This window comes from Sorex araneus, chromosome 4 (assembly GCF_027595985.1).
Source record: "Sorex araneus isolate mSorAra2 chromosome 4, mSorAra2.pri, whole genome shotgun sequence".
NCBI lineage: Eukaryota > Metazoa > Chordata > Mammalia > Eulipotyphla > Soricidae > Sorex > Sorex araneus.
In genome coordinates, this window is record NC_073305.1 from 58,623,880 (window position 1) to 58,646,283 (window position 22,404).

The 22,404-nt window shown below is 38.7% G+C and overlaps 1 protein-coding gene across 1 annotated transcript in view; it reads left to right on the forward strand.

Annotated features, from left to right (window-relative positions):
- The window catches only part of CEP15 (centrosomal protein 15), a 31,274-nt gene continuing 8,870 nt past the window's right edge, over window positions 1–22,404 (forward strand). Inside the window, exons 1-4 of the mRNA XM_055136676.1 lie at window positions 1–64; window positions 12,082–12,324; window positions 13,299–13,404; window positions 15,969–16,092. Coding sequence (XP_054992651.1) covers window positions 1–64; window positions 12,082–12,324; window positions 13,299–13,404; window positions 15,969–16,092 — 537 coding nt within the window. The remainder of the gene's footprint in view (window positions 65–12,081; window positions 12,325–13,298; window positions 13,405–15,968; window positions 16,093–22,404) is intronic.

A 22,404-nucleotide genomic window follows, 5' to 3' on the forward strand; every position in this document is an offset into this window, starting at 1 on the left:
ATGGCCCAACTCCACTGCCTCATGACAAAGTTCTGCAGAGACATCAAACTGCTAAAAATTCCAGGTACCTCAGTCTTTAAGCTGAGAACTCTTGTATGTAGCCTCCTTCTACCCTCCTTCCATAATTCTGGAAGACTGGCAGCCACACCCACATTACACAACGATTACCATATAAACTCATTTTTTTAGGGGGAGGACATGTAAATATTGCAGAGCCTGGCAAGCTACCCATGACATATTTTTTTCATTTTATTCAATTCAATTTCTTTCTTTTTTTATAAATTTATTTATTTTTTATTTGGTGAGTCACCGTGAGGGTATAGTTACAGATTTACATATTTTCGTGCTTGTGTTTCCCTCATACAATGTTCGAGAGCCCATCCCTCCACCAGTGTCCATTCTCCACCACCAATGAACCCAGTATCCCTCCCACCCCCAAATCCCAACGCCCCCACCACACCCGCCCCTGTGGCAGGGCATTCCAATTTGTTCTCTCTCTCTCTCTCCTTTTGGGTGTTGTGGTTTGCAATAGGGGTATTGAGTGACCATCATGTTCAGTCTCTAGTCTACTTTCAGCACGCATCTCCCTTCCCGCATGGGATCCGTGATGTATTCCATATGCCAAAAACAGTAACAAGTCTCACAATGGAGATGTTACTGGTGCCCACTCGAGCAAATCCATGAAGAAAGGGACAATAATGCTATGATAGTGCTATAATGTAAACATTAAACCATTACCCAGTTAAATATTCTGGATTTTCTGGAGCATTCTACAATACTGACACCCCAGTACCAAGCACAACAAATTAGATGGGAAAGTAACATTGAGTCAACTAAGCTCAAACAATAACACAGGAGGCTCCACTAACAACAACAGCTTAATAAACCTCAGACAAGGACTCAATGCTCCCGTGGTGTGATATAACAATTTTCACAAGTTTTCTTTCACTGGAGTATTTTTGGATAATTCCACTAGCCATTTAGCTGTAACAAGCAATATAAAATAAATCATTTTGTGCCTAGTAGTGGGGCAGGTTTGGGGGGTGGTTAGGAAAATGGAGACAGTGGTGGAGGGAAGGTAACACTGGTGGTGGGATTGGTGTTAGAATACTGAATGCCTGTAACAAATGCGTTATAAACAACTTTGTAAGCCATGGTGTTTAAATAAAGAGAAAGATAAAAAAAAAGTGATACTGAAGGATCATGCTGAGTGAAGTTAATCAGGAGAAGGACAAATACTGAATGATCTCACTTATATCTGGCATATAAAAAAATAGTAAGGAGACAACAAATGTCCAAACACAACAGAAATTGAGAACCTGTCTTTATTAGGGAGTACCTCACTGATGTGGGGAGGCTGGTATTGTGGAGTAAGAAGGGTCACTGTGAAGAGAAGCTCACATGCTGGTGAAGGGTGAGGTGCTAGAATGTTTTATGCATATAATTCTGTCATTATTACTATTGTAAATCATATTACCCCAAATAATTTTTTAAATATTTTTCTTTTCTGGTGGTTGGTCCACACCCAGCTGTACTCAGAGCTTATTCATAGCTCTGTGCTAAAGGAAATTAAAAAGTATAAATTAAGGCCAGAGTAACAGAACAGCAAGCGGGGCACTTGCTTTGCATGCAGCCAACCAGGATTTGATCCCCAAAACCACATACAGTCCCCTAAACCCTACCATGAGTGAGTCCTGAGCATTGCCAGGTAAGGCCTCCCCTCAAAAACCAAAAATATACATACTTTTTAAAAAGAAACACAACAGGGGCTGGAGCGATAGCACAGTGGGTAGGGCGTTTGCCTTGCACGCGGCCGACCCGAGTTCGAATCCCAGCATCCCATATGGTCCCCTGAGCACTGCCAGGGATAATTCCTGAGTGCAGAGCCAGGAGTAACCCCTGTGCATTGCCGGGTGTGACCAAAAAAATAAATAAATAAATAAATAAATAAAAGAAACACAACAATAAACTACTTTTTAAAAGCATCATTTGTAAAGCATACTTTAAAAAATACTAGTTGGATCAATGATTTTTTTTCTGTGAATAATAGTATTTTGCAATTTTAAGAAATGCCTCATGGGGCCAAAGAGATAGTACAGTGGGTAGGGCATTTGCCTTGCATGAAGTCAACTGGAGTTCAATCCCCAGCATCCCATATGGTCCCCCAAGCACCACCAGGAGCAATTTCTGAGTGCAGAGCCAAGAGTAACCCCCAGCATCACTGGGTGTTACCCCCTCAAAAATTGAAATACCTCAATAATTTGCTAGTCCTGTTTTCCTGAGAAATTTTATTCTGAGGGTTTAAAAATTAAATTATGTACTTATTAATGAATTTTGAGAGTTAACTTTTGTTAGGTTCCAGAATTAAAACTGACTACTCAGTTCTCTAAGTCTAAAACAACATTGTACAATTAATTCAAAAAGTCTAACAAGAAATATAAGTCAAAGGATACTACTGCAAGATCTATTATAAAAAAAAAGTATTTCTATTATTATTAAGAGTATTGCTAAATACTTTTATTTCCTCCTCCGCCCCTCTAGGATAGCCCAGCAAGCTACCAAGAGTATTGCACCTTCACGGCAGAGCCTGGCAAGCTACCTATGGCGTATTCAATATGCCAAAGACAGTAAAAATAAGTCTCACAATAAGAGATGTTACTGGTGCCCGCTTGAACAAATCGATGCGCAATGGGATGACAGTGACAGTGACATGCTAAATATAGTTTTATCAGTCTTTTCAGTTCATGCTATCTCAGATGGAAGAAGATACAACCTTTAAAGAAATATGAACTGGCAATTTTTATGAAATAAATCAGAACCAAAATACACTAGGACCTTGCTGTCATGGAAGCCAAAATCCATGAGATAAAACTAAGCTTAAGATAAACAATTTATAACAAAATTTTTATCACGTATAACAAAACTGTGTGGTAGTCTCATAACACAGACATACTTTCTCATAAATGCCATTGAAATAGGTAAAACCCGAGTTCAATCCCCGGTATTCTGTATGGTCCCCTGAGACCAGTAATGTGGTTCAGTGGTACAGCCCTTGTGTGAGGGCAGGGATTTGACTGCTGACACTATGGATTTGATTTCTAACACTGAAGGTTGGGGGTTGGGAGGGGAGGATGTGAGTGTGAAGAATAGAAAGAAGTCAATATTTTCCCTTTCTTGACAATGATAAAACTTAATTATTAAGTGGCAAATCTGAAACTGCAGTCTGTTCAAATATAGCAAACTGTCCTTTTTACCTTTCCTTTAAAAAAATAAAACTTATCACTGTAAAAGTCAAAGTTCTTTAATGTATTCTGCACTCACAATTCACTCCTGACAGGCTTTGGGGGAGCATACGTGGTGCTGACGATTGAACTCCAGTCGGTTGCATGCAAGATAAATGCCCTATCCTCTGTACTCTTTCCCAAGTCCCTGTCCATATAATTTTAAAGTAAGCAATATTCAACAATGCGCGGGTAAAACAATAAAGTACAGTAGGAAGGCAGCAAATGATGGCGAGAGATGTTGCGGGGAGGTCAAGTCTTACTCCTGGCTCGGGGCACAGAGATCATCTCCTGACAACATTCCTGCTGGCACTTGGGGGATAAGATGCAGTGCGAGGGATGAAACCAGGGCTGTCTGCTTGCAAATTCTTTATTCCCTGTACTATTTCTCAGGACCCGAGAGACTAGTTTTTGAAAGGTGGGTGAGAAAGGGTTCTTTACAGCTCAGGGGAACAACAAATACAAACATTCTGATAGGAAGGCTGGTGAAACAGTACATGGGTAGGATAATTGCTGTGTACAAAGCTGACCCAAGTTCTCTCTCCAGCACCCCTGAGCCTACCAGGCATGATCCCTGGGCACAGATCCAGAAGAAAGGCCTGAGCACTGCTGGGTGTGGCCTCCCAAAATGACAAAAATATTGTGACACACTGATCTGTGGATAAGGGAAACCTGGTAAAAGATGAGATGGTCCGGAATAGAGATCAAATGGAAGTACACAAACCTAACACGTATGAGGCCCTGCATTGAAGTCTTGGCACCCTCATCCCACCAAAATAAAAGGATTAGTTATTTCAAAATATAATGCATCCTTTTCCAAGTTACCTGAAGAATCAGAATAAACTCACTGAAGCTGCATTACAACCTTTAATTTTATTTGCTAAATACCATATCAATGTATAGTAATCATATGCCAGAGGTAATGACAAGAACCAAATGTGATCTAGCAAGTTTTTTCTTTTCCCTAAAATTACTATCAGAAATATGATCTGAGTGTCCCAAAAGCCATTTGCAATGCCAGCATTGTGAAGTGAATAAACATAAGTAGAAGTGTCTTTTCCAAAGTATATTTTAATGAACAGTAAGTTAAAGTAAAATGCAACGTCAAACAGACACTTGTGGCTATCAGCTCCAGATTATGAAGTGCCCTTTCAAAGAACAATTTTCTTCATAAATATAGCCTTTGCTGAGATTTAAAAACTTTGGGACATTAAATCTATAATAGTTTTCCCAATGGCATACTGTTTGAATTAATATTGGTAAATAATTGTACATAAAATGAAACTACACTGAATTAAATGTTACTAAAAATGACAAAATGAGATACAAGCAACACAAACCATTACACAGGTGTATGCTTTATTATCAGCTGAAAACTAGCCTGCAATTACAGTCCTACACTATTTTACTATGTGTAATTACATTATATACAAGTTTGTTTAATAATATCAATCTAAGACATTGTTTTAAGAATATAATTAACTGGATAATAGAATAGAATATGTGTTATTATTTTTGTGCTTCTCTATTCAAACAAGTTAGTCTTTGTTAGCTGTGTTTAACTGCCATCTAGAGTTAAAATGAATCCATTTCTTTCTCCTTCTATTAATTTTCTTGGAATTTTTTAGGAATTTAAGCCAACATGTTTAGCTCCTATTTCATATCAAACACATTCTTCAGATAACAAAATTGTAAAAGATAACAACACAATCTTCAAAATGCTACTGACATTTACAGTGGTTACAAATATTTTAAGTTAGTATAAAAGTGAGGCTTATGTTTAATCTAATTTAAACACTGCTTTGGAATGTATAAACAAACTAAAGAGCTACCCAATACAAGTTTGGACTTGTGGAAAAATATTAATAACCTTAAAGAAAATTAATTTTCAGTTTTTTCCTCTGGCTTCCTTGTTTACCTTTTTTAATTTCCACAGATAGGAAATTCAGACCTGAGGGTGGAGAGAGAGTACAGCAGTAGTCACTCGCTTTGCATTTGGCTGACCGGAATTCAGTTTCAGGCACTCCATATGATTCCCCCAAGTCCTGTAGGAGTGAACCCTGAGCACAGATCCAAGAGTAAGCCCTGAGCATTGCCAGGTGTGTAAACCACCCCTGCTCCAACAAAAGAAATGCAGACATAATATAAAATATTAAAGAGGGGCCTGGAGAAATCGTACAGAGGATAGGGTGCTTGTCTTGCATGCGGCTGACCTGGGTTCTACCCCAGCATCCCATATTATGCCCCAAGCACTGCCAGGAGTAATTCCTGAATGCAGAGCCAGGAGTAATCCCTGAGCACCACTGGATGTGACCCAAACAGTCCCCCACAAAATAATTAAACAATGAGTTCATCTTTCTAATTAGAAAAATATGGTTGTCGGGAAAGTGCCAATTCCCCATGTATATTATTATGCTAAAAAGGGCATCCATATCCACTTCTGTAATTGTAAGATAAACCATCAATATAATCAATCAGCTTCCAATATGTGAAAGTCGTTACTAAATAGAACTGAAAAGAGTAAAATCAGATTTGAAAATAAGACCTAAAATGCTAAGTAATATATTCACATAAAATATTAAAACTACGACAAGATTTTCTCATATTGTTTTCTTTTTCTTTTTTTTTTTTTTTTGCTTTTTGGGTCACACCCGGCAGTGCTCAGGGGTTGTTCCTGGCTCTGCACTCAGGAATCACTTCTGGTGGTGCTCGGGGAACCATATGGGATGCCGGGGCTCAAACCCAGGTCGGCCATGTGCAAGGCAAATGCCCTACCCATTGTGCTATTGCTCCAGCACCACTCATACTGTTTTCATAAACTGAAAGATATGTGGGGTGGGGGGTGGATGAAGAGGTAGAGGGGGGTATGCTTTTAAATTATCTGTCCTAAATGCATTGAGCCAATGTAGACTTTTCTGATGATATTTTTACACATCATTAGATCCTAAAAAAAGAGATTGCAATGCAGTAAAATTGCAACTCCAGTTCTTTCAAAGGAAAGTATAAATGCATTTGAAAGTTTTTGAGATTATACAGGAAATGATGATGAAAATATGACTAGAACAATGGCATACGAACCAAGTAATCAAGTTCTGCACCTATGAAGGTTCTGAATTACTTAATAGTGGATTAATGATAAAGTTGATATAGAATTATTAGGACAAATGGTGAAGAAAACTATGGAAAAAATTAAAAAATAGTCAGAAAGACTACGAAAGAGAAATTCCCATTTCAAGAAAAGCCTGGGTTAAAGAGTTCTAGAGAGACTAACGAATGAATTGGAAACCTCTGGGAAATCAAGGAAACAAGACTGCAAAAGGAATGCCTTTGTTAATGATACACAGTTGGAAGTGTGACAATTTAAAAGGATTCTGTTCGCCTTAAATTACTGAAATTTGAGAAGTAAAATGCATACCTATTTCTTATGCATACAACATACCAATTATTTCCTAAAAATTATTGTGTGTATTTTCATTTGAAAATTCCATGGCTTTCTCAAGTGAATTTCAGAGCTAGCAAGATTTATTTGTTCTCTCAAGAAGGAAAAGGTGTATGCAACTTTTCACCAGAAATCTCTAAGATTGAACATAGTTTTATCAGCATAGCCTTGTTCTCTTACCTAAGAATGTCCATAATGTAGAAGCCAGAGCAATATTACAGAGTGAAGGACATTTGCCTTGCACATGGCCAACCTGACTCCAAATATTCAGCATCTCATATGGTCCCCAAGCCCACCAGGAGTAATTCCTAAGCATAAAGCTAGGAGTAACCCCTGATCACTGCCAGATGTGGCCCCAAAACAAAACAAAAGAATGTCTATAATGTAGGCACCAACTGAGATAATAATTTATCTATTGTATTGGTGAAGCACTTGCATTGCTACTGACTTTTATTGGACTGAGATGATAGCTGATTCATTGACAAAAGTTCCCAAAGAGGTCACTGTCACTGTCATCCCGTTGCTCATCGATTTGTTTGAGTGGGCACCAGTAATGTCTCTCATTGAGAGACTTATTGTTACTGTTTTTGGCATATCCAATAAGCACAGGTAGCTGCCAGGCTCTGCCACGCGGGCTCGATACTCTCCGTAGCTTGCCAGGCTCTCCAAGAGGGGCGGAGGAATCGAACTCAGGTCCGCTGTGTGAAAGGCGAACACCCAACTGCTGTGCTATCGCTCCAGCCCCCCAAAGAGGTATGTGATTGTAATTTTTCTCTGATCAAAATCTATAAGAGTAAATTTAAAGTACTTCAGGTACATTCTGAGTATAGAATATTTTTTCCATAATAAGATAGGTAATAAATATATTGTTGCTGAGCTGGAGTGATACCACAGCGGGTAGGGCGTTTGCCTAGCACGCGGCCAGCCCGGGTTCGATTCCTCTGTCCCTCTCAGAGAGCCCGGCAAGCTACTGAGAATATCCTGCCCGCACAGCAGAGACTGGCAAGCTACCCATGGTGTATTCAATATGCCAAAAACAGTAATAAGTCTCGCAATGAAGACATTACTCGCACAGCAGAGACTGGCAAGCTACCCATGGTGTATTCAATATGCCAAAAACAGTAATAAGTCTCGCAATGAAGACATTACTCGCACAGCAGAGACTGGCAAGCTACCCATGGTGTATTCAATATGCCAAAAACAGTAATAAGTCTCGCAATGAAGACATTACTGGTGCCCACTCAAGCAAATCGATAAACAATGGGATGACAGTGCTACAGTGCTAAGATAGGCAATAGTGTCTGTGGTCATTGTCACTGTCATGCCATTGCTCATCTATTTGCTTGAGTGGGCACCAGTAACATCTCCATTGTGAGACTTCTTGTTACTGTTTTTGGCATATTGAATATGCCACAGGTAGCTTTCCAGGCTCTGCTGTGTGGGTGAGATACTCTCGGTAGCTTGCCAGGCTCTCCGAGCTGGGTGGAGGAATCGAACCTGGGTCGGCTGTGTGCAAGGCAAATGCCCTATCTGCTGTGCTACTGCTCCAGCCGGAGTCTGTGGTAAAGATAAAATTCTAATGATTTTACTTCAAAGTAAAGAAAAGCAACTGTACAAAGCAATTTGACTTATAGTAAAAATAGCAGACAAACTTCTATTTTGAACTTCTCCGGTATCAGAAATGAAGTCTTCAAAACTGGGGGAAATGAGAAAACCTTTTTCCCCTTAATGCTTCTTTTCTATTGGTTCTCACCACAGATATACTCCCATACACACTCTTCTGTATGCTGCCTCCTTTATTTAAAGTATCACACCTACTCTCCTCCCACTTGTGATGCCTAATTACAAGAACAAACCTCCATTTTCAAACTTCACCTCAGTAATCCAAAGTATCTATTCTAGACTACGCCAGCCTAGAGTGCTTTCCTTTCTTCTCTAGTTCTCTTACAATCTGAAGAATACTTTGAAATTAAACATTCTGGTGATAGCAGTTTCTTAGAATACAAACATAGAACAAGATGGAATTAATTTACTAGCAAGTGATCTTAAGTAAATTATTCTCTAAGCTTATTTTCTTACTTATAAAAATAAGGAAAAGTTCAGTATTCTTCCTAGCACTGTTCAAAGGATTAGGCGATATAGTTATGCAAAGTGCCTAGTACAGAATAAGCACTCAATAAATAGTTTTCATGTTATCTGTTGTCATTCTCTAGCTTTTTTATGTATACCCTAAGCCCAGCCTGGTTCTAAGTACTTTAGGGCAGAAACCTATAATACAGATGTTCACAGATAGATAGATAGATAGATAGATAGATAGATAGATAGATAGATAGATAGATAGATAGATAGATAGATAGATAGACAGATAGATAGACAGATAGATAGATAGAATTGACAATAAACACTCTAAACAATGGCAACACTCTATATGATGAAGCTAAGGAAACAATTAGAACATTCTCAGGAAATTTAGCTTCACTACATATTTACAGAATACCCAATTATGGGGCAGGTGTAATTTTAGCAGGTTGCAATAATTTACAGGTAAACCATGAATATGTCACTTGAGAAAGCACCCAAACTTACCCAAGAAATACAGTAGCTGCATCCTAACAGGTTATATAATAGCCAGTGATTATTCCTCCCCAGTCAGGTGTCTTATAGACGAGTATCAGCTGTGGGCTAGATCAGGGCTCTTCAAACTTTTTTCAAGCACAAACTTTTACCCAAAATACTTTTAGACAGCATTATAGAGGTATACACATCAAAAGATGACTAATAGTAAAGATAAAGGAATTTATTTTTGAACAAATTTTAAACATTTTTTCATGACCTCCACATTAAGTTATCCCATATGGAGCTGCAACTCATAGTTCAAAAAGATGGGGTTCAATCATGAGGGGAGCTACTAGCCGATTTCTACATAGGAAGTAAGTGCTTTTACAATATATTTTTTTAAAAAAAACCACAATCTAGATAAAAGCTGAGCATCTTCAATGAATTTTCAGTACTATTTAAAAAAAAAATCACCCGTAAGAAATTTTCCAAAGCACTTCTTGGTTTGCTGTTAAGTTTCTCACCTAATGGGGCTGGATCAATAGCACAGCGGGTAGGGCATTTACCTTGCATGCGGTATGGATTCGATTCCCAGCATCCCATATGATCCCCTGAGCACCGCCAGGAGTAATTCCTGAGTGCATGAGCCAGAAGTAATCCCTGTGCATCAATGGGTGTGGCCCCAAAAGCCAAAAAAAAAAGTTTCTCACCTAAAAAAATAATCTCAACCCAGGACCAGAGAGATAGTACAGCAGGGAGGGTGCTTACCTTGCACTTGGTCAAGCCAGATTTGATCCCTAGTACTACATATAGTTCGCTGAGCCCTGAGAGCAGAGCCAGGAATAAGCACAGCTGAGAGTGGCCCCCAAGTAAAACAAAAAACTCAGCTCAAAGTTGAAAGGCTTAAAGTGTCCCTATTGTGCGACTATACAAATTTACACAAACTATACATATACAGTCTCTTATTCTCTAATTTATGCAAACCACTATAAAATTAAGGAAAATCCTCATTTGTTAGATGAGAATGGGATGTAACCATGCAAAAAGTTCAATTTCTTTTCAGGAAAACAGGACCCTTTGAGAGAGGTCTGTCTTTCATCTTTACTAAGGCTGTTAAAAGTCCTATCAAATAAATACAGAACTCTTACAAATTCTAATAGAATATACATAAGATTATTTTATCCATTGATTCAAAAATATCCTTGGGCATGTCAAGAAATGTTAGTTGCTGAGCATGTAGCAACAAATAAGACATAAGTTCAAAGTTACATAACTTAAGTTCAAAGTTGTAAGGGGGTGTATTGGTAAACAAATAAGTAATTTTATACTGTGAAATGGTGCTGTACTGCGGAGAAAACCCATGAAAGGGAGGACATAGAAAGATGGAAATGTGACCTTATGCAGGGATTCTTTTTTTAGGAAGTTGCAAATGAATGATGAGAAACTGGGTCTATGAAAGTATTTAGGGAAGGGGATTTTCCAAGAAAAGAAAGATCAAGTGCAAAGGTAACTAAGTAGCAACTAATTTTTTCTGGACATTGTGGGTTGGGACAAAAAAAAAAGACACCTGCATTACAGTCCTTACTCTGCAATTTACAACACAGTCACTTTAAGAAGAGAACTATGAAAAGTGCCTGCCATAGAGGCAGGCTCGGGGCGAGGTGGCTGGAGGGATATGGGGATATTGGTGGTGGAAAATATACACTCTGAGGAATGGGTTTCCGAGCGTTTTATGACTGAAACCCCAAAAGCTATGTAACTATCTCGCGGTGAGGAAGAAAGAAAGAGAGAAAGAAAGAGAGAAAGAGAGAAAGAGAGAAAGAGAGAAAGAGAGAAAGAGAGAAAGAGAGAAAGAGAGAAAGAGAGAAAGAGAGAAAGAGAGAAAGAAAGAAAGAAAGAAAGAAAGAAAGAAAGAAAGAAAGAAAGAAAGAAAGAAAGAAAGAAAAAAGAGAGAAGAAAGAAAGAAAGAAAGAAAGAAAGAAAGAAAGAAAGAAAGAAAGAAAGAAAGAAAGAAAGAAAGAAAGGAAGGAAGGAAGGAAGGAAGGAAGGAAGGAAGGAAGGAAGAAAGAAAGAAAGAAAGAAGGAAGGAAGTGAAATAAGACTGAGAAGACAAATAATCTATAACAATTAATGATACATTACTTCTAGTTAGAACACTGCCATGTATTTATTTTTAAATTTTAAACATTTAAAATTTTAAACATTGTAAAATACAAAATGTGAATATTGAACAATTCAATACACTGAAAATTTCATTTTTCTTCTATCTTTTTAAGCAACCTACAGGAATACCATAGTTTTAACTAATAAAGAATGATTTGAATACTAAAAAAAAGAAAACTATGTCATTTCTTCCTCAAGATGTAAGATCAGGTTGCAAACCTCACACCATTATTTAGAGGGAAAGGATGATGCTAAGGGGTGCACCAAGAGTGTGTCCTGAACTATGAAAAAGCCCTCAGCCTCAAACAACAAACAACGTGATTGTTTGTCAAATGCATCTGACGGGACACTGAGAGGTTTTAGCGAATGAACCGAAGCTAGAAAATTAACAGCTAAGAATAAGCAAGCCAGAAACTCCTGACGGCAGTTGTTAGGATCGTCGTTACTGTCCTAGCTAAGAGCGAGGGGGGTGGGATTCTGCTGCGTTTTCAGCAGAGAAGCCCTGGGAGAACTAAGTCCTCTGTTCGGCCAGCACCTGTGCACCTGCCAAGCCCCACACGGGGTTCCTTTCAGGCACAGTCGAACCCAAAGCCCCTGCGTTCTCGGGAGCCCTTTCCGCACGTGCAGGTGCTGCTTCTTCAGGGCCCTGGAGACTGAACTCCCAGCGCCAGCACTCTGCACCCGCGACTGCTAGGGACGCAGAGCGCCCGCAGCCCCGAGAGCGTCAGCGCGGGACCCGCCTCCGCCCGGGCCGGCCTTCGTGGCGGCGTGATGACGTCACCTCGCTCACGCCAAGATGGCGGCGTGGCCACGCCCAGGCCGGCTCCGGGACGCGCGTGGACACGGAAACGGACACCTTCCCGGAAGCGCCCAGGGAGGCGCTCGGTGAGTGAAGTCCCGCAGCCGAGCGGGCGCTAGGTGGGGGTCCCGGATGCCCGCGCGCCGAGCCTCCCCCCCACCGGGATGGCGGCGGGGGAGCACGGAGGAGCGAGGAAAGTTCCTCTGGGCGGGAGGAAGTTGGGGCAGCGGGAGGGCGGGTCTTTGAGTGGAGAGGCAAAAGGTGCCTTCTGACGGCGGGACTGAGGAAGTGAGTGGCTGCACGGCCGAGCCTTCCCAGGGTCCCTGGCGCCGCACCGACACCGCGAGGAGGAAGGGCCGGGGCGCCGCACGCGCGGGTCCTGCTGCCAAAGAGTCAAGGCCGGCCGCGACCGCTGTCCGCGGTGCTGAAGACCAGACAGCCTGGAGGAGGAACAGCCTGCACTCACGTGGGGCGGGGGGGGGGGGCTGTGTGTGTGTGTGTGTGTGTGTGTGTGTGTGTGTGTGTGTGTGAGAGAGAGAGAGAGAGAGAGTGTGTGTTCCTGAGCCCTGCACTCCTGTGTGTGTGTGAGACTCCTAAATTTTAGAAAGTTAGATTGTCTAGCCACCCACCTGTGTGTGTGTGTGTGTTTGTGTGTGTACCCTGAGTTGTGCACTTCTGTGTCTGTGAGACTCCTGAGTCTGGAGTAGGAACACTCTTCATGCCCTCGTGTGTGTGTGTGTCTGTGTGTCTGTGTGTCTGTGTGTCCTGAGCCCCACACTCCCTCCTGTGTGTGTGAGATTCCTGAGTCTGGAGTAGGAAAGCCCTACACGACCGTGTGTGTGTGTGTGTGTCCTGAGACCTGCACTCCCGCCTATGAGACGCCTGAGTCTGGAGTAGGAACATGCCCTCGTGTGTGTGTGTGTGTGTGTAAAAGAAGAATTCTTTCTCAGCGCTGACCACTCAGCAGATCAGCAGTCATTAATAAATTTCACTACATTTAGGAAAGCCACTGCTTCATTCCAGGAAGGAATTTCACCTGTCTTTTTTTCCCCTGGGGCAGGCACCTTCAGTATCTTCATCAGACCAGATGCTTTACCTTCAGGCTCACAGCATTCAGAGCAGTTCTCTTTGATCCCTGTCATCTTTGCCCAAGCAACTCCATCCAGGTGAACTTGTTCATAATATAAAGTGTGGCATCAAAATGTATTCTCCCCATCTGAAGAGATAGTACAGCAGGTAGGGTGCCTGCCTTGTACATAGCGGACCCAGTCCCTGACATCCCGTATGATTTCCTGAGTTCTACCAGGAAAAATTCCCGAGTGCAGAGTCAGGAGTAACCCCTGAGCATCATAGGGTGTGCTCCAAAAACCCAAAAGCAAAAATAGAAGAAAAATGTATTTTCCTAAACTTTCTCCATCAGTGTCTAGAGCAGCCAAGGTAAGGTAAAAGGGATCCAACTGTGCTTTCCCCCAGTGAACATGAACATACTTCCCTGTTCGGAAGAAACATGTAAAACTGAGCAGTCTTCTAATAGAGACCATGAGTCTCTAATCAGTTCTCACAGTTGTTTGCTTTTCTATGTGTGTGCACATATGCATGTGCAGTGTTGTTCCTGTGTTGACTTTTATAGAGTGTTTATTTCTTTCTATTGATTCAATAAAATCTTAATACCAACTGCTTGTTTGTTTTAAAATTCTGACTAAGGTTAGACACTGAGGGGGTAAAAAGAGGGGAGAATGTGAAATACATTGAGTTTACGTGGTTCCTGGTATTCTTGGACCCATCTGGTATGAGAAAAACTATGCATTATGGGAAAATAGCTTTTAAGTGCATTTTAAGTGCATTTTATTTTTATATATTATTACAGTTCAAGGGTTTTTTTTTGTTTGGGGGCCACACTCAACACCGCTCGGGGATTACTTTTGGCTCTGCACTCTGAAGTTGCTCCTAGAGGTGCTGGAGGACCATATGGGGTGCCACGGATCAAACCCAGGTCAGCTACATGCAAGGCAAGTGCCCAGCATACTGTGCTCTAGCCCCTAATATAGCTCAAGTTTTATTTTTCTCTTCTGAGAGAGTCAGTTGTTTGAGGCACTAAAGCTAATCAAAAATAAAGCTGAGGGTAGAAGTAATGTTAAGTGTTTATTACTATTTAGCAGAAAGTTTATAAGGAAGCTTGGATTAGGATTACTTCTTTGATCAAGAAATTTGCCTTTCTAAGAGACATGAAGAAATCTAAGTTTGCTTTTAAAATTCTGGTGTATGTAAATTGTACTGACTTTATTAGTAGAATACTGGGTGCACAGAAAGACGTAAAACTTTAAAAGTGGGGAACAATAGCATTTGTATTGGCACTCAGACCTAACTCATACTGAAGGCTGACCCACATTTGATGTCCAGGAATACATACAGCTCCCTGAGCTCAAATCCAGGAGTAAACCCTGAGCTTATCAGCCAGGTGTGGCCCAAAAACATAAAAATTCTGAAAGTGTGTCATTTAAATGTTTCACACTTGAAAGATTTGAGTGGTAGGGAATGTCGCTGTCTATTAAGAAGAGCAAAGTTTAAAAGGTATTATTCTGTTCTCTATTACTTTACTTTTGTTACTAATATCTAGATAAATTCATTTTTCCTTTCATATTCCTAGGCTTCACACTGGCTCTTACCCAGGGATTATTTCAACTGGTCACAGGCCTGTACATGATTTAATGCTCTACTGTTGCCATCTTGAAATCCATAATTTTTAACAAGAGGCCCTATATTTTCTTTTTCCCCTGGGCCTGGCAAACGGTATAACCAAAACTGCACTTATATTTTTTAGTAGCTTTCTCCTCCTCTGTCTTTTCTTCCTGTTATGGCCTCTTGTTTTCCTTGTCTTTAGTAACCAGCTCTTATTCCTTGGCTTTCTACAATACTTTCCTTACCAAAAATTAACCACTTAGATCTAGAATTTTAATTGTATCCTCAAGAAGAGCCATGTGAAACAGTGTTTGAAAATCTCCCTATTAAAGAAATAGATGGCTATGAATACTATTTTTTAACCATTTAATATTTTCTTATCACTGTAAAGAGCCAAAAACCTAGAAGATCAGCATTGGGCCAGTTAGAAACTTCTAAAGTATTTTATAAACAAAAATTTAGTTTGATAATTACAACTTTTTACATTTTTCTTCAATTACTGTTTTACCTTGTGGTGAGCATGCATACATACACAGAGCCTCTCACTCATATATGGAACCATCATCTTTCTCTTGGAAAAAGAGGGAAAAAATATTTTTATTGCTTCTTCCAACATATGGAAGTTTAGCACAATTCTAAATGTGTAACATGAGATTCAGGGGTATTGAAGTGTTAAGCAGAAGGTTTCGTATAGCAAGTTATATCAATGTATGTGTCTGGGGAGGTATATATAAGTATGTGTACAAAGGGATATGTATTACAGTTTGCATTTTCACCAAAAAATTAAAACATACTTTCAACACTCTAAAATAATTTCAAAAGACCAAAGAAGCTGAAAAAACAGAAGCATGTACTTATGGTATGTATGTTAATGAAAATAAAAATAATTTTGCCCACTTGAACATGTATTGAACTGTGTTTCTGACCTTAATGATTGGGTTTCAGAATAGGTTGAACTGAAGTGGGGTGTAATTAAGAAATGAATTTTTTTATGTTGGTTAAACCAAATGATTTTTATACTTTATATAATCTTGATCATTTTTTGTCTTAGAATATCACAAAGATTAATGCTAACTCAACAAATGGAGAATAAATTTGAAGATCAAATTATGGAAAAGACGTCTCAGGTGAAAGCAGCTGATACTGCTTTTGAAAGGAACCTTAATCTTTTAAAGGTAAGTTTCCATAATTCAAGTAGATAAATTTCCCCACCTTTTAAAAAGATATTAGTAATTTCTTTGTTCTGAGGCATATTATAATTTATAAACTCATTAGGTGGACAAGTACCAGATAAAAATCTTTTTTAAAAAGTCTTATTTCATAGGAATTAACTACAGTTAGTTTCTTTTTTTTCTTTTTCTTTTTCTAGTGGTACAAATGAGCATACCCAGGGCCTATATCCATATATTCTACCACTGAGCTGCATCCTAGGATCCAGCCTTTTTTTTTCTTAAATGAAAAAATAACCTGAATTTTTCTTACAATAAGTGTTTTAAGTCTAGGAGAAAAAATCACTATGTACAGAAGGAATTTTAAGTTTATTTTTGCACAAGAAGAAATACAAGATGCAGCTTTCCATCTTTTATCTTTTTTTATAAGACATAAAACACCATGAAGTACCTATCATGCATTTAGATCCAATGCAAAACTATTTAATATCATAAAAAACAAGATAATTGAATTTTGCCCTATTGGTATCACAGTCAACGCATAAAATCAATATCCTAGATAACAGATTTCCTACATTTCTTTTGATGATGATGGAGGAGGTGGTCAAAGTGTGCAACTGCGCAGGGCCTCACCATTTGGCCAATGTGCCCATTTGTAGTAAAATCATATGTGCAACGTTTTTGGCTGCTTGCTATACTTTGCTTCCAGAATTGTATGGCTTCATCCATAATTAAAACCCTAAAGTTTGCTTCCATTGAAGCTTCCAAGAGATCCTATGACTAAAACATTTGGTAGTAAGGCTATATTATTTAAGTTATAAAGCAGTGTTTTCAGTTTTTTATTGTTAAATATTTTCATCGATAGGCATGATATAGTTATCTTCTGTCCTCACTAGAGGATAAAGGAAGAGGAAAATTCAGTTATCTTCTCAGTTTCTGGCAGTTTGATCCACAGTAATTTAAGTCACAGCCATAGTGCTACCAAAGCATTCTATATTGCCATATGTCTTACTTGCCCAATGGTGTTCGCAATATTTATTTTTAAGTGGAAATACATAGGATAATCTGAAATTTGCTGTGAAAAGTCATAAAAATTAAATTAGAAGATTCAACTTCAGGTAATACCCTCTTTGATTTTCGGACATCATTCTTTTAATGGTCAAATAACTAATGTGTGCCTAACTATTGAGTTAGTTCTGGGCAGAAAATGAGATCAAAAATAAGTGTAAGTCTGAGTTCAAGAAACTTAAAGACTTAGTCAATAATATAGGTTGTTACACAAATAAACTTTGTGTGATCAAATATTAAATTACCCGAACTACTCAGTAATTGTGAAAAAAATAGAGCACTATTAAAGGGCAGAATAGTCTAGATTTACAAAGAAGACTTACAAAGAAAGTGAATCTGGAGCTAGGGTTGAATAGACAGAAAGCAAGGCATTGTGTTGAACTGTTATGGAAGACCAAGACCAGAAGAATGGAGTAATCCTATAAATGTTCATGAATACTAGCACTAACTCGCTTGGCAAATTATAGGAAAGAAGGTTGAACATATACATACACACACACACACACACACACACACACACACACACACACACATGTATATATAGCATAACATAATATTGCAGGTAGCAAGAACTTTTTAGAACTCTCCTTCCCACTTTCCATATATATTCATATAGATCATTGTATCACTATCACTGTCATCCCGTTGCTCATCAATTTGTTTGAGCGGTTACCAGTAACATCTGCACTATGAGATATATATAGTAATACCAACTTATTACATAGAGATTAGTATAGTACTGATAGCTTTTTAGCAAAACAAAAGTAGAGACTTGGAACAAATATGAGTAGATATATAAGATCGATCCACTTAGTATTGAATGCACGGTAAATAATAGAAAATGTAGGCAAGTAAGATAGTGGAAAATCATCATCATATCTAGAAAATAATCAAACTAGTTTCATAGTCTTGAGAAATCACCTTGATGTGGTGTTTTTCCCTTAACTATCAAAGTGATATATTCTCAATGTAAACACCTGAAAGAACAAAAATAATAAAATGACCTATCTTCCACATCACCCCCCACCAAGAAATGAGTATATTTTGGTACATTTCCTTTCAGTCTCAATAAATATTGAGCATCTATTGCACACAGATTATTATTAGAAATGAAGGCTCTTTACTATCCTTCTACATACACTGAATAGTTGTATACGTAATTTTTATCTTGTTCTCCATAATGTTTTTTAACTTTAAAAATACATGTTTTGGGAGCACTAGCAGTGCTTAGAGACTGTTCCTCTAATAGTCACTCCTGGTGGTACCAGCTCAGTGGACTATACAGTGCTCTCAGTCTTTGGCCTTTTGCATGCAAAACATTTACACCAGTCCATTTAGCTATCTTTCTGGCCCTGGAAGTTATTTTAATTAATTTACCATAAAATTAACATAAATAAAGCAAATGGAACTTGGTTGTAGAATTCTGAGTTAGGAAAGAGTTAAGAAGAGGATATTGATTAAATTCCCTTTTAAAGGTTTTCAGTATGTTTTCAAAAATGTGAAATAGAAGTAGACCAACTTTGACCAAAAACTCAATCTATTTAGTCTTCCCTTCCATGCCTTGCTATGGCTCTAAGAACTATGAAAACCACTGATTTGAGTTAATCCATTTACTTGAAAATGAGGAATCCATAAGATAACTGTTGCTAATATCCTTGCCAAGGGTGCTCTTTAAATATGGTTCCAGGGGCCAGGACTCAAAGGGGCTATAACTAAACATGTCTAGCACATAGAGGTCTGGGTTCAGTTCCTGGCACTGCACAGTAGCCCCTGAGTACAGCCAGTGGTCCCCACATTGCTGGTGTTGAGCACCAGGCAAATAATCCTAAAAGGGACTCCAGGGCCTTTTGAGCACTGATTAAGTAACCTAAAAGGTAAAAATTAAAATAATACTACTTAAATTTAAAAGATGAATGAAATTAGGCCTTAGACAGTCCCCAATGGGAAAAACCCTGGATACAGTCAATAGAGCTGTAATCTAATAGTGCTAAAGGGGAACGGGGGCTGGGGGAACCTTAAGATGATAGTGGAGAGAACCGGCATTTGTGGTGGGCTTGGTACAGCAGCACTGTACCAGGAAATACTTGCCCGACTGCTAAAAAATAAAGAAATCTTTAACATTAATTAAAGTAACACAAATGGTTCCTTTAAAACTTGGAAGCGATCCTATAAAAACAAAAACAAGATAATGATGACCTCTTATCAGTTGTTTAGACATTCTGACCAATATACTAAAAAGGGAATAAGCTTTAACTTTTGGAAAGGAAGATAAGAATAGGATTTTTAAATCATATGGTTAAATACTTAGAAAACAATTGTGAAAAAAATTTAAAACCAGTGTATTATGTATAGGTATAGGGTGAGTAAGGATAAAAAAATTAAGTTGTAGTAAGCCTAGAGAGCTGAAATATATGTATTCTCATTCACATTAGCAATGCAGTTATTAAAAATATAGGAATGTTTTAAGGTGTGTACATGGTTGATATAAAGTCATTATACAACAGTGGGAGATTTTAGAGAAAATTTAAATGGAGACAGGTCATTAATTCTAATTGGGAACTACACTGCTTTTCTAAAGTCCTCCTCTCTGTTATTTTTAGATATACTAAAAGCCCAATAAAATATGTATCTTAGAATAAATTTTCTCTACATGTAGAACAACAAGTCTCACAGTGGAGACGTTACTGGTGCCCCCTCGAGAAAATTGATGAACAACAGGATGACAATGCTACATGTAGAAAACTAAGCAAAGCAAGAATGTCAAATAGATACTGTACTGGGGACACGTTAACAGTGCTCCAAGTCCACCCTGGTGGTGCTCAGCAGAATATGTGGTGCCCAGGATTGAACCCAGAGCTTCTGCACGTAAAGCTTGTACTCCAGCCTGTTGAGCTATTTCTTCAGTTCAAGAAATTAACTAGAATTCTGGAAAAAGAATAAGGAGACTAATTCTATCAAAGATTTAAAGATAATTAAAGAATAGATATGAATATAAAGTGAAGATTAAGTAAATATGAAAAGTAGGAAACTTGGAAAACAAGCTCTTTTTGTATTAGTATTAATAAAATGAAATGCATCCATTTTTATTTCAAAACATACACAATGGGTATAGATTTAGAAGAGTAGGAGAAAATCTTTATCCTCTAAGTTTTTTCAGACTACACATTGTCATATCTACCATCATCCTCCCCATAACATTTAGTTTTTACCCAAAGTAATGTTGTGGTAACAAACATCTGGTGAGAATAATGGACAAACACTCCAGGCTGAGAAAGAAGGGAAAGTGCTAGAGCAGATTAGAGAGAATGAATGCCTGCATTGATGAGTTTCCCTTGTGCTTTCCTGGAGAGATACCGTCAGTGATGTACAGGACCGTGACTCCTCTTTCCTCCCAGCAGGACTCATTTTCTTCTTTAAACTGTAACTTTCCTGAACATTTACGTCCTTTGTATCAGTGAACTATATGTTATGCTTTAGTTATTTTTTTCTGTCCCAGAAATTGGAAAACCAATTTCTCCATCAGGAAAACCAAACCTCCTATAGTCAGATTCAAAATATATAAATTTACATATATAAAACATATTTATTGCTTGGTTAGGAGGAAGGGCTCTGTACAGGAGCTGAAAGATAGAGATCTCAGTGTCTTTCTTGTGCCCACATTTTCTCTAATCTCGAGTCAATGCATATTTATAGGCTACTACTAAATTTTGCCATAGAGTAACATTTACATTGTTATCCCACACACACAATATCAAACCTATGTTGAAAAGACAGCATGAACTTCCTTATGCTTATCAAGATTATTCAATAATTATTAAGCACAGTGAGTCTTGGAACTGAAAAGATAGTGCTTGCCTTGCATGCTTACGTGGTTCCATCCCCCGCGCCACATATGGTCTCCTCAGGCACCATCAGGGATCACTCCTGAACTTAAAACAAGAAATAGCCTTGAACATTACACTTGAAACCCAAATCACACCCCCATCGGCGAAAAAAGCAAAGTGAGGTTGGTTCCATCTATTCTCATCTCCATCCTCTGTGCAACAAAATGCAAACCAACGCACTTCAGTAATTAAAATTTGCTAGTAGCACTGCAGTGTAGCACTGTCATCCCGTTGTTCATCGATTTGCTTGAGCGGGCACCAGTAACGTCTCCATTGTGAGACTTGTTACTGTTTTTGGCATATCAAATATAGTAGCCACCTTTATTTATTTATTTATTTATTTGCTTTTTGGGTCACACCTGGCGATGCACAAGGGTCACTCCTGGCTCATGCACTCAGCAATCACCCCTGGCGGTGCTCAGAGGACCATATGGGATGCTGGGATTCGAATCCGGGTCGGTCGCATGCAAGGCAAACGCCCTACCTGCTGTGCTATTACTCCAGCTCCTATAGTAGCCACTTTTAATAAAACAAGTCAAACTTGCTAAAATAAAAATTATTTTAATTGCAACTGCTATAAAATTAGTAATTAGATCTTCAAAATCAGTATTTTACACTTAGAATGCATCTTCAATTTGAAGTTGTCACATTTCACACACTTAGCCACATGAGACTAATGGACACTGCATTAATAGTGCAGATGTAGTGGCCTCTGAATATAGAGTCACATCTAGTGCTTTGGAGAAAAATACTTCTATAATGCCAGGTTCTCTCTTTGGAAAATGTTAATCACCATTGGTCACCACTCTACCAAAATGTATTCTTTAGGGCTTGCAAAAACATAGTCAGCCTTTTATTCCTTCACATTTGTATCCTGATAGAATGAAAAACTTCCCCTTCTCAATTATCTGGCTATATTGCAGTGCATTTCAAGGAGGGAAATATATACTTATTCATATAAAAAATGCAGGATAAGTGCCTGATGATTTTATTGGAGAAGGGCAGGAGATGCAGGTAGAGATAACCAACTGTGCTTGGGACTTAATTCTTACTGCACTCAGGGATCACTCCTAGCAGGCTCTGGGGACCATAAGGGGTGTTGGGGATCAGACTTGGGTTGGCTGTATGCAAGGCAAGAATCTTACCCACTGTACTATCTCTCCAGCCCTACCTTTTTCTGTATGTATTTTTCAAAGTAATAAAACTTATTCTCTAGTGTACTCCAAAACTGACCAACTGTACTATATTGCAATTTTTTTAAAAGTATACATTGGATTTGAAATTTATTAGTTCATTTCGATTTTTATTTTATTTAGGTTCAAATTGACCTGTTTTTACCTAGTAGAAGCCTCCTCAAGTTAGCTTC